The sequence below is a fragment of the Sinohyriopsis cumingii genome, chromosome 14 (assembly GCF_028554795.1).
Source record: "Sinohyriopsis cumingii isolate HCF-2022 chromosome 14, ASM2855479v2, whole genome shotgun sequence".
NCBI lineage: Eukaryota > Metazoa > Mollusca > Bivalvia > Unionida > Unionidae > Sinohyriopsis > Sinohyriopsis cumingii.
The window spans coordinates 100,343,316-100,359,225 of record NC_142974.1 but is presented as its reverse complement, the minus strand read 5'-3'; the positions used below and the strand labels follow the sequence as shown (position 1 = coordinate 100,359,225).

The following is a 15,910-nucleotide window of genomic DNA, read 5'->3' as shown; positions in this document are numbered from 1 at the left end:
AGTATCATGAAAAATCCAACAGTCAGCCTAGCACAGAATTGTAACATGAAATATATTTCAGATTATTGGGCGAAAAATCCAAGGAAAGGCAACATATATGTTTATTGGACATCAGTTCATATTGAATTGAATAGAGTCTATGCTGTGCAGAGGAAAGACAAAACAAAACAAAAACAAGAAAGCAAGAACAATTATTACATCAAAATGAGGGATCAAACAATAAGCCAGTGAGTTAATTGGGGTTTGCAACTGCAGCTTTTTATATGTACTTGAGATAATTAAGTTCTAGGTTTACTTTATAAACTTCCTACTTTAACATATTCTTTGTCTTTGATACATTAAATAACACTGCTGAACATTTCAGAACATTTTTCTGTAAGTTAACAAAAACTGCAAATGTTATTTCATTATACCTTGCTGATTATTTATCAAACATATAAAGGCAGTGTTGTTTGCATTAGCAGATTTCAATAGTACAATGCTTTTATTAATCATCATTAATGGACTCAACTGTTCTGATTTAAGAATTGAACCCTATTTTGACATATTAAGAACAAGCGCACCTTTAAAAGTAAATTTTTAACTTAACATCACAAGGAGTTCTATGTCGTCAGAGTGAGCCTGAATGAAATAATTCTTTAACGCCAATTAGTTTTATAACCCCTCTGTGATCGCAGAAAGGATATATCTTTCCCTAATGTCAGTCTATACTTTCATACATCTACCTGGAATCCATTGTTTAATAACCCCCCCCAGCCCCCCCCCCCGCCCCAATACAACTATATAAATTTTAAACATTCAATTTCACACATTATACCCTACTGATATGTAAATGACCTGACAGTTTTAATACCTTAAAGCCATTTCTACAACTGTTTTACAGTGTTTTGTATCTTTTGGTGTAAAGACCTTTTACCAAAAAGGAAAGGAAAACATCCTTCTTAAAATAGCTCAGTTCAATGAAATCTATGTAAGTAGAACCAATGGAATTTTGTAAGCATATATGTGTTAATATCCTAGTAACGTGATTAGACTTTTAGTCCATTTCAAATTGGCATTTTTCAAAAATGAAATTTATTAAACATATATGTAACATATAGATAAAATATTTAGATTGCCATGCCTTTACATCCAATTTTTTGTTTTGTAGATAAATGATTGCTGGAAAATACTTTTCATATTTGTGGGTTGTTTTTGGGAAAATATTATTAACCAAAAATTATAATCATGACATTTCGCTAAAATATAAATTTCATGGTGTTGATTCCAAATTAAGGTGCAATAACAGCGCGAAAATGAGAAGTAAGCTTTCCTGTACCAATTTTGATCATTATTTTTAATTGTTAAGCAATTAGCTGATTCATTAGAATTTTCTATAATACAAAATGTGATTCTCACCTGCTCTATGATGTTAATTTCGCCAGTTATTGGGGTGGTGCAGATGTCGGAAAACTCAGTTAAATTTTAAATTTCAAACTAAAACACCATCCTGGTGATTGGTGCATAGTTTATATCCAGCTGACATGATGTAACAAGCAGGTGGAGATGATTTCCTGCATATAACTCTTAAAACCATTCAATGTATTTTCCATCAAACTTTGTACAGGTTAAGCATGTAGCATACATGTGCCCATTTTTATTTTAAAATTTTCATTCAGTACATGTTTAGCTCACCTGGCCATGGGACCAGATGAGCTATGTAATGGTCCTACTTCCATCATTTATCATATGTTGTGACTTCATTGGCAGTTGCTATTTTCAACATCTCCGATATGCTGGAACCAATGTTTGGGGAAAGAACATGCCGGTGTAAAGGGCTTTCAAATGTATGTTTTCATAAACTCATTGGAAAACAGTTTGGTCACATTTTACTGAATGCATCCTAATATAATTGTATTTTAAGTTTTTGTAAATAATACCTGTTATGTATATCTGTATCTTTTATAACTACTGGTACATGAGTTTGTTTCAGTTTTGTAATTTTTATTCATTGCTGTAAATTGCAATTATCTGTAGCTGGATTTCGCAAGTTCCTATGGTCTATTTTAAGACATTAAAGGGCATACATTTGAATAGGATCTATAAATGGGTGTTTAAGTATGTCTTGACAACTACTAATAATATAATTATAAGTTTTGTGCCTTTTCTCCATCAGACATGTCAGTCATGTGGTATCTTAGAAGAATTAATTAATATTGAATGAGTTAGGTCACTTGAATAGGTATTTTGAAATAGATTGACTAGTATGATCTGTCTCATGGGGTATATTGCGAATTTGTGAAATATATTTGTAATAGACTTTTGAAGTTGTATGTAAGGAGAGTTGTTGTAACATCAAATCTGCAGGCATGTTTTATGTTGTATTTACATACTATTTGAGGGGAAAGACATTCCTTGGATTATTCAGTGGAAATAGCAAGTGCTCATTGAACTATAATATAGTTATTCTGGAACTATTGTGAATTATTCAAAGCAGTTTAGGACACGATTCTTGGTGAACCAGTACATTTCTGGTTTTGAAATGTATATATACGCTACTTTTCATTCTTTGGGACTTTGATAGAACATTTTCAGCATTATTTTGTATTCACTTCAAAATATTTTAAATTCCTCTCACATCTTTACTTCATTTAAACTTCAATAATTAAAAGATTTGTTAATGTTTAGAAAACTAGTTGATTTTGAGAATATTGCATGGTTTAACATGTACCTCTATGTAGACAGGTTGGCATGATTTAACATGTACTTCTATATAGACAAGAGAGCATGATTTAACATGTACTTCTATATAGACAAGAGGGCATGATTTAACATGTACCTTCATATAGACAAGATGGCATGATTTAACATGTATTTCTATGTAGACAAGAGGGCATGATTTAACATGTACCTCTATGTAGACAAGAGGGCATGATTTAACATGTATATAGACAAGAGGGCATGATTTAACATGTACCTCTATGTACACAAGAGGGCATGATTTAACATGTACTTGTATATAGACAAGAGGGCATGATTTAACATGTACCTCTATGTAGACAAGAGGGCATGATTTAAAATGTACTTGTATATAGACAAGAGAGCATGATTTAACATGTACCTCTATGTAGACAAGAGGGCATGATTTAACATGTACTTCTATATAGACAAGAGGGCATTTTTTAACATGTACCTCTATGTAGAGGGGTTGATTTAACATGTACCTTCATATAGACAAGAGGGCATGATTTAACATGTACTTCTATATAGACAAGAAGGCATGATTTAACATGTACTTCTATAAAGACAAGAGGGCATGGTTTAACATGTACCTCTATGTAGACAAGAGGGCATGATTTAACATGTACCTTCATATAGACAAAAAAAACATGATTTAACATGTACTTCTATATAGGCAAGAGAGCATGATTAACATGTACCTTCATATAGACAAGATGGCATGATTTAACATGTACCTCTATGTAGACAAGAGGGCATGATTTAACATGTACTTCTATATAGACAAGAGGGCATGATTTAACATATACCTTCATATAGACAAGAGGGCATGATTTAACATGTACCTCTATGTAGACAAGAGGGCATGATTTAACATGTACTTCTATACAGACAAGAGGGCATGATTTAACATATACCTTCATATAGACAAGAGGGCATGATTTAACATGTACCTCTATGTAGACAAGAGGGCATGATTTAACATGTACTTCTATGTAGACAAGAGGGCATGATTTAACATGTACTTTCATATAGACAAGAGGGCATGATTTAACATGTACTTCTATATAGACAAGAGAGCATGATTTAACAAGTACTTCTATATAGACAAGAGGGCATGGTTTAACATGTACCTCTATGTAGACAAGAGGGCATGATTTAACATGTACCTTCATATAGACAAAAAGACGTGATTTAACCTTCATATAGACAAGAGGGCATGATTTAACATGTACCTCTATGTAGACAAGAGGGCATGATTTAACATGTACCTCTATGTAGACAAGAGGGCATGATTTAACATGTACTTCTATATAGACAAGAGAGCATGATTTAACATGTACCTTCATAAAAACAAAAAGACATGATTTAACATGTTCCTTAATATAGACAAGAGGGCATGATTTAACACCATGCCGTTGCTCAAACATTATTTTAATGTTCATGTTTTATTTTAGTACTTAAGAAAGCATTAAAGAAATAAAAGATGCAAATACTTTGGTTTTTTCTTCTTGAAATAGCTGCAGATTCATTTGCTGTAAAAGCTGGATAAAACATAACCCTAAAGAAAAACACCGACCTTAAGAAAGGATACAGATAAATAGTTTAGTAAATCAGCTTTTGGGAATCAAATCCACAAACTTCCATTTAGAAGTCCCATGATTTGTTTACTATTCCACTGCAGCTGGGATGGGATTGCAGTGACTTCTATAATTTTCTTAGTTATATGTCTATGGACTAGGTCCCAGGGTGGGGGTTGGTACAGATGAATATTAACTCCCCTTGTAATATCACTTGGGTGTATATACTGTCAAGGTAGGGCTTTGAATAGTTTTTAAATAAATAAATCAGGATCTTGTTCCATTTGCAAGAAGAAATTCACGGGACAGTAATAGTTGTAGAAATGACATCCATTTTATGCACAGAAAATTTAGTTCATGATTGTGGGTTGTCCATGGAAGTTTTGCCTTGTTATGATTGTATTTTGTAAAGTGGCTGTTTACTAGAATTTGAGTACAAGGCCTAGCTTTGTTTATGAGTTTGTTGAAGTTTCCATTGGAATTCCATTGTATTCTGTTGCATAATTTGTCAAATGAATATGGGCAGAAATAGTGGAGTTAAAAACCAATTTCCATTCCTGTTTTCTGATCAGTCTCTGGGAATCAATTGAATTTACAGTTGTACTGATTAAAAATATTTTGAGAGGAATTATCTTTTTCAATTATTCATTGGAATTAAAGTGCTTGTTGACTTTGAATTAATACAATACTTGGGACTTTTGAGAATTCTTTAATTCTGGATTGCATATCAAGACATTGAAGACTATTGACATATCAGGTCAGTAAAGATTAAAGGTATATTGGGATGTTCAAGACTATTGGATACCCTTATGTATGTTCTACATCCTTGGACATGTGATAGGACATAATATTTTGGGAATTAAATTTACATTACTGTGTTGTTTACTTTCACTTTGTATTTTAAGGAAATTAATTTTCTGTTGAGTTTTACTTAAATTGTTGGTTACACTTCCTTTCTGTTGTATATTTTTAGACCTAGAGAGTCACACACACACACACATTATATATATATATATATATATATATATATATATATATATATATATATATATATATGTGTGTGTGTGTGTGTGTGTGTGTCTGTGTGTCTGTGTGTGTGTATGTGTGTGTGTGTGTGTGTGTGTGTGTGTGGTCTTAGAAAGGCCAGAGTTTTCACCAACATAAACAGGTGATGCAATATCTTCATCCTTCAAACTGTTCTTCCTCTGTATAGTTTCAATACATTGGTGAATTTGTTGGACAATATCAGACCAGCTTTGTCCGTTTGTTGGCTTTATTAAAACTTCATTTTGTATGAACAGTCGACTGAATGCCCATTTCATCAACAGTTCTTTAAGTGTGCTCGGTCTGCCAAGTTTTTCTGGAACTACAAGTACTAACATTCTAAAACATCTGCACAGTAAGATGAGTTGTTCACGATCTGCAGTTACTAAACTTGCTCAATGCTTGCACTGAGAAAAAAAAGAAACCTGTTGATTTGGGTATAAAGTAACAATGGTCAGGGTTACTGTAACTGTTAAAGTAACACAGTTTCCATACAGTAACACGAGTTTCCTCTGTCAACAGTTACCAAACATTGCCAATGACATTCATTTGTGGTATGATAACCACCTTGCCATTTTGGTTTCTGCATAAAACTTGAGATTTCCATATAACAGGTAGCAAACTTCATGGATGAGTTTTTGTTTTTGTATGACATGCAGTATAGTACTTTCTTGAATTTTGACATGGATGATAGTACTTTGTTGAATTTTACATTTAGAAGTTGCCGTTAATTGAAACTATTTGTACACAGATCATACAGTTGTAAAGCACATGAATCTTTCAGTCTGTTTGTCACAGTGTGAAATCACAATGTGAGGCTGTCATCATTGAGGATTAGATTGTATGTATGTATGTATTTATGATTGGGTGGGTCTGTATGTACAGTGATTTTGTTGTTGTTCTGGTTGGTTGTTCTCCATCTGAAAAGAATGCAAAGTAAGAACAAAAGGGCAAACATAGAATCAGCTCAGAAGACTACGAGGTCTAAATATGAGCCTTAGATTATACCACACAAGAGTCATTACTTACATTACACCACCCGAGAGTCATTACTTAGATTCTACCACATAAAATAGTCATTACTCAGATCATACCACACAATTGAGTCATTACTTAGATTATGCTACATAAAAGAGTCATTACTTAGATTATACCACATAAAATAGTCATTACTTAGATTATGCCACATAAAAGAGTCATTACTTAGATTATACCACATAAAATAGTCATTACTTAGATTATGCCACATAAAAGAGTCATTACTTAGATTATACCACATAAATGAGTCGTTACTTAGATTAAACCATAGTAAAGAGTCATTAGTTAGATTGCAACACTTAAAAGAGTCATTACTTAGATTACATCACATAAGAGTCATTACTTCGATTATACCACATAAAAGAGTCATTACTTAGATTATATCACATAAAAGAGTCATTACCTAATTCCAATCCTCTGATATAATGTTATTTTTCAGCATTGAAGTATTGCGAGAGAATATTGTGTTGGATCCGAAGTGGTTGATTGATGCCCTGAAACTCCTCATCAATGCTCAGCCTAACCTACCAAATAAAGAGGGTGACAATGGTCCTCAATCAGTTGGTCCATCTGACGGTACATCTGACAGAGCTGTCACACAGAAATGGTTGGACTTCAAAGAGAAAGGAATTCTTACTTTAGAGCTTGTCGGTTTGTATATTTCTTTCATCATGTTTATTGTTTTCAAAACACATGTCTCCTTTTTATTCCATTACTAGTGAAGTTGGGAAGGGATATAGCATTTTCTCAGTTCATTTGTTCCTTTGTCACTCATTTGTTAAGGAACATTGGCATGTGCATCTGAATCATACTACTAAAATGCGTGTAACTTAAAAAAGTATTGCTTTTATAATGTTCAACGTTTAGTTATAGTACGAATATAATTGTGTGTGTGTCTGTCTGCAAAACTCATTATCAACATAAATGGACCAAACCAAGCATTGCCAGAAAAATGTGGTTCCTCAAACAAAAACAAAATTGCAATTTTCCTTTCTGAAAATGTATTAGTCACTTTTGGGATTGAAAATAAATGTTGATTCAGATACCGTTGGTAAAAGTTGCTATACGAATAATTCTGAATTCAAATAAGCTGATACAGCACTTCTTTAGTTATGATCAAGATGACTATTGGGGCATTAAGCCTTGACAGATGGGGTCAAGTCATTGAGACTTGCAAGAAAGGTGGTGACCACACCAAGGCATGGAACTAAACCTTGTTATGATTGCTGAAGTATTTTTTAACTCAGTTTTAGGTGTTATGAGTAGCATGGGTCTAGCATTGTCACTTACTTTTAGTTCATTTGTTCATTTTTTGACTAATTTGCTGAGGAAGATTGGTATGTGTAACTCAAACATGCTAAGCCATGTGTAACCAACAAAAGAGTAGTTTTTTTAGAATGTTGAACATTAAGTTATATGAATAAGATCTTGTGTGTGCCTGTCTGATCAATTCTGAACATCCCTTGTAAAGTTTTGTACACCCATGATTTAGGTATGCTTGATTCCTGTAGATTTTCCATTTTGGGACTGTAAGCAGGGACATTCAAGTCAATCGAAGATGTTTTGTATTTGAGGAATGTCAGTGCCAGGGCAGAGTTGCCAATGATATTAAAGCACATATGGTATGAATAGTTGACTGATTCTAGTGATATAGCTGTGTCAAACATTTCAAATTTTAGTAAAGTGCCTTCATGCAGGGACAAAATAGGCAGATTTGCTTATGACCACCAGAGAAATGGAAATAGGATCAAAGTTCGTTCTTGGTAGGCCATACTTAAATACATCATTAGTATTGAACACAGCAAAGACCCATGTTTACATACCTAATGTACTTAATACATATTAAAATCAGCAAAGTTCCATCTTTGCATACTTAATGTACTTAATACATATTAAAATCAGCAAAGTCCCATCCTTGCATACCTAATGTACCTAATACATATTGAAATCAGCAAAGTCCCATGTTTGCATACCTAATGTACTTAATGCACAATTTAAAGAAGCAAAGTCCCATGTTTGCATACCTAATGTACTTAATACACTATTAAAAGCAGCAAAGTCCCATGTTTGCATGCCTAATGTGCCTAATACATTATTAAAATCAGCAAAGTCCCATGTTTGCATACCTAATGTACTTAATACACTATTAAAATCAGCAAAGTCCCATGTTTGCATACTGAAAGTACCTAATACACCACTAAAATCAGCAAGGTCCCACTTTTACATACCGAATGTACTTAATAAACTATTAGGATCAGCAAAGTCCCATGTTTGCATACCTAATATACCTAATACACTATTAAAATCAGCAAAGTCCCATGTTTGCATACTGAAAGTACCTAATGCACTATTAAAATGAGCAAAGTCCCATTTTTACATACCTAATGTACTTAATACACTATTAAAAGCAGCAAAGTCCCATGTTTGCATACCTAATATACTTAATACACTATTAAAATCAGCAAAGTCCCATGTTTGCATACTGAAAGTACCTAATGCACTATTAAAATGAGCAAAGTCCCATTTTTACATACCTAATGTACTTAATACACTATTAAAAGCAGCAAGGTCCCATGTTTACATACCTAATGTACTTAATACACTATTCAAATCAGCAAAGTCCCATGTTTGCATAATGAAAGTAGCTAATACACATTAAAATCAGCAAAGTCCCATTTTACATACCTTTTGTACCTAATACACTATTAAGATCAGCAAAGTCCCATGTTTGCATACCTAATGTACTTAATACACTATTAAAATCAGCAAAGTCCCATGTTTGCATACTGAAAGTTCCTAATACACTATTAAGACCAGCAAAGTCCCATGTTTGCATACCTAATGTACTTAATATACTATTAAGATCAGCAAAGTCCCATGATGGCATACTGAATGTACTTAATACACTATTAAAATCAGCACAGTCCCATGTTTACATGCCTAATGTACTTAACACTATATTAAAATCAGCAAAGTCCCATGTTTACATACCTAATGTACTTAATACACTATTAAAATCAGCAAAGTCCCATTTTACATACCTTTTGTACCTAATACACTATTAAGATCAGCAAAGTCCCATGTTTACATACCTAATATACTTAATACACTATTAAAGTCAGCAAAGTCCCATGTTTGCATGCCTAATGTACTTAATATACTATTAAGATCAGCAAAGTCCCATGTTTACATACCTAATGTACTTGATACACTATTAAAATCAGCAAAGTCCCATGTTTGCATAATCAATGTACTAGATACACTATTAAAATCAGCAATGTCCCATGTTTACATACCTAATATGCCTAATACACTATTAAAATCAGCAAAGTCCCATGTTTGCATACCTAATGTACCTAATACACTATTTAAATCAGCAATGTCCCATGTTTGCATACCTAATGTACTTAATACACTATTAAAAGCAACAATGTCCCATGTCTGCATACTGCATGTACCTAATACACTATTAAAATCAGCAAAGTCCCATGTTTGCATACCTAATGTACCTAATACACTATTAAAATCAGCAATGTCCCATGTTTACATACCTAATGTATTTAATGCACTATTAAAATCAGCAAAGTCCCATGTTTGCATACCTAATGTACTTAATACACTATTTAAATCAGCAAAGTCCCATGTTTGCATACCTAATGTACTTAATACACTATTCAAAGCAACAATGTCCCATGTTTGCATACTGCATGTACCTAATACACTCTTACCGAATGTGCTTAATACACTATCAAAATCAGCAAAGTCCCATGTTGGCATACCTAATGTACTTAATACAATGTTAAAATCAATAAGTCTCATGTTAAATATGTTGAGCTTTGAAATCAGTTTGATGAGAGGTTTTCCATTTTATGTAAAGCAGATAAGTCATTATGGGAGAAAGTAAGTCAGTTTTGTAAGATAATTAAAGCAGTAATTGTTTGGTAGATTATTTTAGTATGTGGCTCAACATTTGCTGATTATTTATGCTCTCACTTGTCAGAAGGCTTTCTTGCAGAATATTATAATGTCCCTTTATAAACCTTTTAGTCAATAGCCATCACCTAGAAAGGTCCCATTGAATGCAACAACTAGGGAAACAGTAAGTTGTTTGTCCTACATCAGCACTGCCTGCCATCTTGTAAATTATGAACTGGTAAAGATAAATTTATGTTGTGCCAACTAACATTACAGCAGTCCTGGTTTTTTTTTTTAATTTAGTCTTTCTGGGACAGAGAAGGGCATCATGGGAATTAAGATTTTAGGTAGTTTAAGTTTAGGTGAAATAAATCCTGGTTTGTTTCTGTTTTGCTTCGGCATAGGATTATCAAGGCATCCAAGTACATCTAAGAATTTCTTGTAAAATTGGACCATATGGACTACATTGCACATTAATTCATGGTTTATTGTATTATTATTCTAGGACTTCCTGTTCTTTAACACAAAAACAATAAATGTTTGGCACATACAATTTGTTATGGGTCATGGGTTATGAACATGGTCCTTAAAGGGATAACTTCGTACTCATTAGCTAGCCAAAGTAATGAAAATATTCCTTACATGGCTTTAAGAAACAATGTTTACTATCCAGTGGGCAATATGTGTTTTTCAAGGTCTCCTGCTGAAAGTAATGATAATGCTTCTGAAGAATTGAAGCTAATTAGAACAAGACTTACTCCACCATTAATACTGGCTGCCATGTATAGCCTATCATGTGCTGAAAAATGGCGTTAAACCCCACAACAACAACAACAACTGGTAGTTTTCTTGTATGACAGTTTTCCCATGATTCCTACATTCTTGTCTGATAATCATCAATCATTTATGTTGGCCTGCCACATAGTCCAAATAGTCTTTCTGGAAGAATTTTAACTTATCATTTGCATGTTGTTTTCTTCTGCTTGATGTTATTCTCCCCAACTGATTGCAGTTCACTTCTACTTGTTCAAAACCATTTCCTTTAGCTGGCACCATATATGAGCAATGCCATACAACCATTGAAGCCTAATTTTATGCCATAGCAAACAGGCTTTATTCATATATCATTAAATTTAGTGATTTATTGGAAGACATGGAATGTCATAGTGTACAGGTATTACTGACACAAATCTCTCTTGACAACGCAGTGAAAACAGACTGTCACAAGATTTTATAGAATCCTTCATGAAACAGTAACTGAGAATCTGCTCAAATTCTTCACATTTCAACATCTGTTAATTTATGATCGACATTCATCTCACATGGCATTCTTGAGATATGTAAACATTTTTTCAAAACAAATGTACCAGTTCAAAATAAATTTTAAAGTATGGCAAATTGAAACGATATGCTTCATATTCTGGAAGCAAATGATCCAAATAAAAATATATAAATTATTAAAACCAACAACAGAGAATACAATTGATGATGAACTATATATGATGTTACTAATCTAACTTTTGTACAGAACATTGCTCTGTAGTGGTAGGCTGGAACCGCTTCCTTGACATGTAATACTAACATGGCCATTGGCTCCCTGCTGAGACTGGTCTTAATTGCCATATTTTAGCAATCTTATTGTAGGCAAGACTCTAGTGTTAAAACCAACTTGACAGACATGCTAAGGAGTCATGTACTCAACAAGACAGTTATGTGTTCACTAATCAGTGTCAAAAGACCACCACAAGGTCATCTTCAGATGGCAACCTCTAACTCCAGACAATACACAGGCTGAATGATCCACACTTGACTCGCAAGATGGATGAGAGAATTGGAAAGATTCTCACTTAGGTGTCTTGAATGGTCAAATCCTCCTCCCAACATTACTCTTCAGTGAGTGCCCAGTTCTCAGAACTAGTGATGACAAGATACAAGAGAAGGGTATGTTTTGGTCCTATTCCTGTCAATGTCAGCCTTTCTACAGATAATCACAACATGCTCATGCTGTATTATTATAACATCCAGTGGAAGGAGCAGCTCCACCATGACACCCATGGGTCATAAAAATTGTCTTAGAGAACCTCCGTATCACATTCTTGAATATCACCATGCCCAACTATCAGTTGACCTCTTATGGACAGTCACTTTCAATCTGAATCTCAATCCCAGGGCTTAAAATTTAATTGCATACTGTCATATCTCACTTCAACTTGAATTGTATAGAGTTGTGTCTCACTTCAACTTGAATTGTTTAGTCTTATCTAACATCTTGAATTATATAGTCATATCTCACTTCTGTTTGAATTGTATACAGTTATATCTCACATCAACTTGAATAGTCTTAGCTCACTTCAACTTGAGTTGTATATAGTCATATCTCACTTCAAATTGAATTGTTTGTGATCATATGTCACTTCAAATTGAAATGTATTATCATATCTCATGAGAACTTGAATTGTATACAGACTTGTATCTCACTCCAATTTGAATTGTATACATAGTTTATCTCATTTCAACTTGAGTATACAGAGTCATATCTCCAACTTGAATTTCATACAGCCATATCTCACTTCAATTTGAATTCTATACAGTCATATCACCATGGATACATACAGATACATTTTCTATATGTTGTTTAGTCATGGAGTCAACTTTATAGTTATCAGCCATGTGTCAGTGATTTTTCTTGTATAGGTATTCAAATGGAAATTTTTAATGGAAACGTTTATGAGGATTGATATTTTATCATTCAAAATATAAGTATTAACAGCAGTGTGCCATTACTCTACCTGTACAGACCACTTTTTCACAGGTAGTTTTCATAGTGTGTAGCTCTGCATGTACACACTGAGGCTCATAAAGCAGGACAGTGCTACACCTGTATGTATATTCTGCTCTATTTTGTCTTGTAGATATTGACCATAGAAATGACCAGACTGGCAACCACTGTACATGTACATGTGTAGCTTTCTGCAGTTATCAAAAGGAACAAGAATGTCATTAGTTTGGATGCAAGAGTTCGAGACCATGTTGTTTGCTGGGGTGGGGGCAAGAGAGAAAGCAAGCAACAGTCTCAGTTACCATCATGCATGTCAGTTTTACAACCCAGCTATGTGAAAATGGATCATACAGTATCAACCACCAGAAGAATGAGCTTTGTCCAGGTACATGACCCCAGTTTCAGCAGGTACTCTAAAGGATCAGTCTTACATAGTGCTGCTAGGCACTTCCAGCGTACATTGCACATCTTATTGCATCAGTATCCAAGAACCCAGTTTCACGAGTGAAGTTTACACTGGCACTCTCATGGTCAGTCTATCTTGCATAGTCCCACCAGGCACTTGCTTGATACATCGCCCAGCTTGGTGCTTGCACTTGGATACCTATAGCGACATCTTAAGTCACTGTATGTAATTCAGGACATACAGCAATCATAGTGAGCCACCAGGGAACACAAGACATGTCAGCTTTATCTTCTTATCCAAAATGATGAGACTCGCTCCCCTCATCCTTATTAGATTATACTATGATGCTTGAAGACCAGCCTTATTGGCATAGGTTGAAGAAGTTCTTCAGTTAAGGCAATCATATTTCTATTCACCTATTGTCTCTACACCAATTTCCAGCTTCATCTGATTCTTGACTAAAGAAAGAATCTACATTTAATCACTTTCACTGCCTGGCAGAGTTACTAACTTTCTGGGCTGCTTACATTGCTAGTTATAAGTCCTAAGCCTTAATCAGCTCTTTTATCTGCAAATGCGTTCCCTCAAACTTTAGTCTGCTGTTATATGAGTCCCATACACCAGTTTTGAATTTGTATACCCAGCAGTCCACCAAGATATTGCAGTTTTGGGGATGATAAAGTAATTTACTGTATGCATGTAATGATTATCTTTTATGGCACAAAGCATTTGGTGTGCAATGTTGTGGCCATGGACTTTATCTTGGATCTAGTATCTATGGTGATCTTTCAACAGGTGGAATATATCTTATCTTCACCACCCAGAGTCCCTCAGGACATGCAATGGAGTTTGTTTCAAGAATGACCCACATCTTAAGCAGAACTGCCCAACATACTCTAGCCTATGCCATAACAGCAGTTATGAACTTGCGACTGGTGGAACTTCATGCAGTGCTCACTACTGACACCTTTCTTAAAGACCACCATACGGTCAAGTTATTGAATCTCCTCTTTAACGATCACACTACTTTATCTGCAAACAAGCTGCCAAAGACACCAATTTCTTCACAGTCTCTGCCACAGTGGAGCGATTTGCAAGGCAGTCATAAACAATATCATGGGGATATCCCTAGAACACAGGCCATGGGGAGGCAGACCTACTGAATTTTCAATGGTAAAAGCCCCAATACTCCCTTATAAAAGTGGACAAGAGTCAAAGAGGATCTTTTTCAGCAGCATTTCTCCCAATGATAGCCTCCCTATCCAGAAAAATGACATCTTCATGCTGCCTTTGTCACAATTCCCGGTTGGAGGAAGGCTCCAATTGTTTGCTGCCGAATGGGAAAAGATTTTCCTTAACAACATATGGACCCAAGAAATGGTTTTTGATTGACTATCAGCAGAAGTAGTATCACTTTCAAAGCAGTTCCTATTTTATATAGGGTTTCCTCACTTACAAATACAACACTCTTCATTCAGTTTTCCTCTAAAAAAAACTCAGTCAACTAATTTGTGCCACTAGGTTGACCATGGAGCACCATGACAGGTTCTAAGTTCCATCTGGACTACGTAATCAGTGTTGACTTGCAAGATAAGTAGCTTCAAGACCAGCTTACAGGATGTTCCTGTGATTTGCCTACAAAACTACATTCTATGAAAACAACAAGTGAGCTATATCTTGGAGAAAGACATGATATCACTTGTTAGTCTCTTTCTCATCCTCAACAAGGATATACTCATCCTTTCACCATTTGAATATTTTTGACATATAGGTATGGAGTTCAACACTCTAACACACTGGAACGAGTATTGAAAACCTTAGGAATTGAAACCAATTGTGTTGGCTATCTTGCTTATATGGGACAATCCACCCACCCGACAATTCCTTCACCTGCTTGGGTTACATAATGTGGACATTTTAATCATATGTTGCCATTGTATTCACGAGTTACAAATGATTTTGTTGCTCTTCCCAAATAACCATGATGGCAGGTGTTTATAACAACCCAGTGTTGCAGCCCCTGAACGTTTGAATCATATCAAGAGGCTCTCAGGAACCAATAATTCTCACCAACAATGGTGGATAATTAATAGCGAGATGACACTTCACTTTAAAATCATACAAAGGCAAATGGAAAATCTTCACACAGTGATGGACACAAGAATACATTATACCACTACTGAAATCAAATCACAGATAAAGCCTATCATTCCACAATCACTTGCACTCTGCATCATCATGGAAGATTGACATTGGATGAAACAAAGACCTATCCAAACTTATGTCCAATTTTGATTGCACACATCCACAGCATTGTCTCTTTGCCCAACGTAGACTCTTCCATGGGTACATACCTGGCAGAACAAGACTCCATTATAGCCACTCTTTAGAGCATCATTGGTTCACCTTTAATGTAAGACCTGCTTCATT

At 34.6% G+C, this 15,910-nt stretch overlaps 1 protein-coding gene across 1 annotated transcript in view; it reads left to right on the top strand.

The window, feature by feature from the left end:
* LOC149784486 (uncharacterized) overlaps positions 1-15,910 on the top strand; it is a 113,537-nt gene that overhangs the window by 68,302 nt on the left and 29,325 nt on the right. Inside the window, exon 11 of the mRNA XM_089932569.1 lies at positions 6,820-7,031. Within this exon, the coding sequence (XP_089788695.1) occupies positions 6,820-7,031 (212 nt within the window). The remainder of the gene's footprint in view (positions 1-6,819; positions 7,032-15,910) is intronic.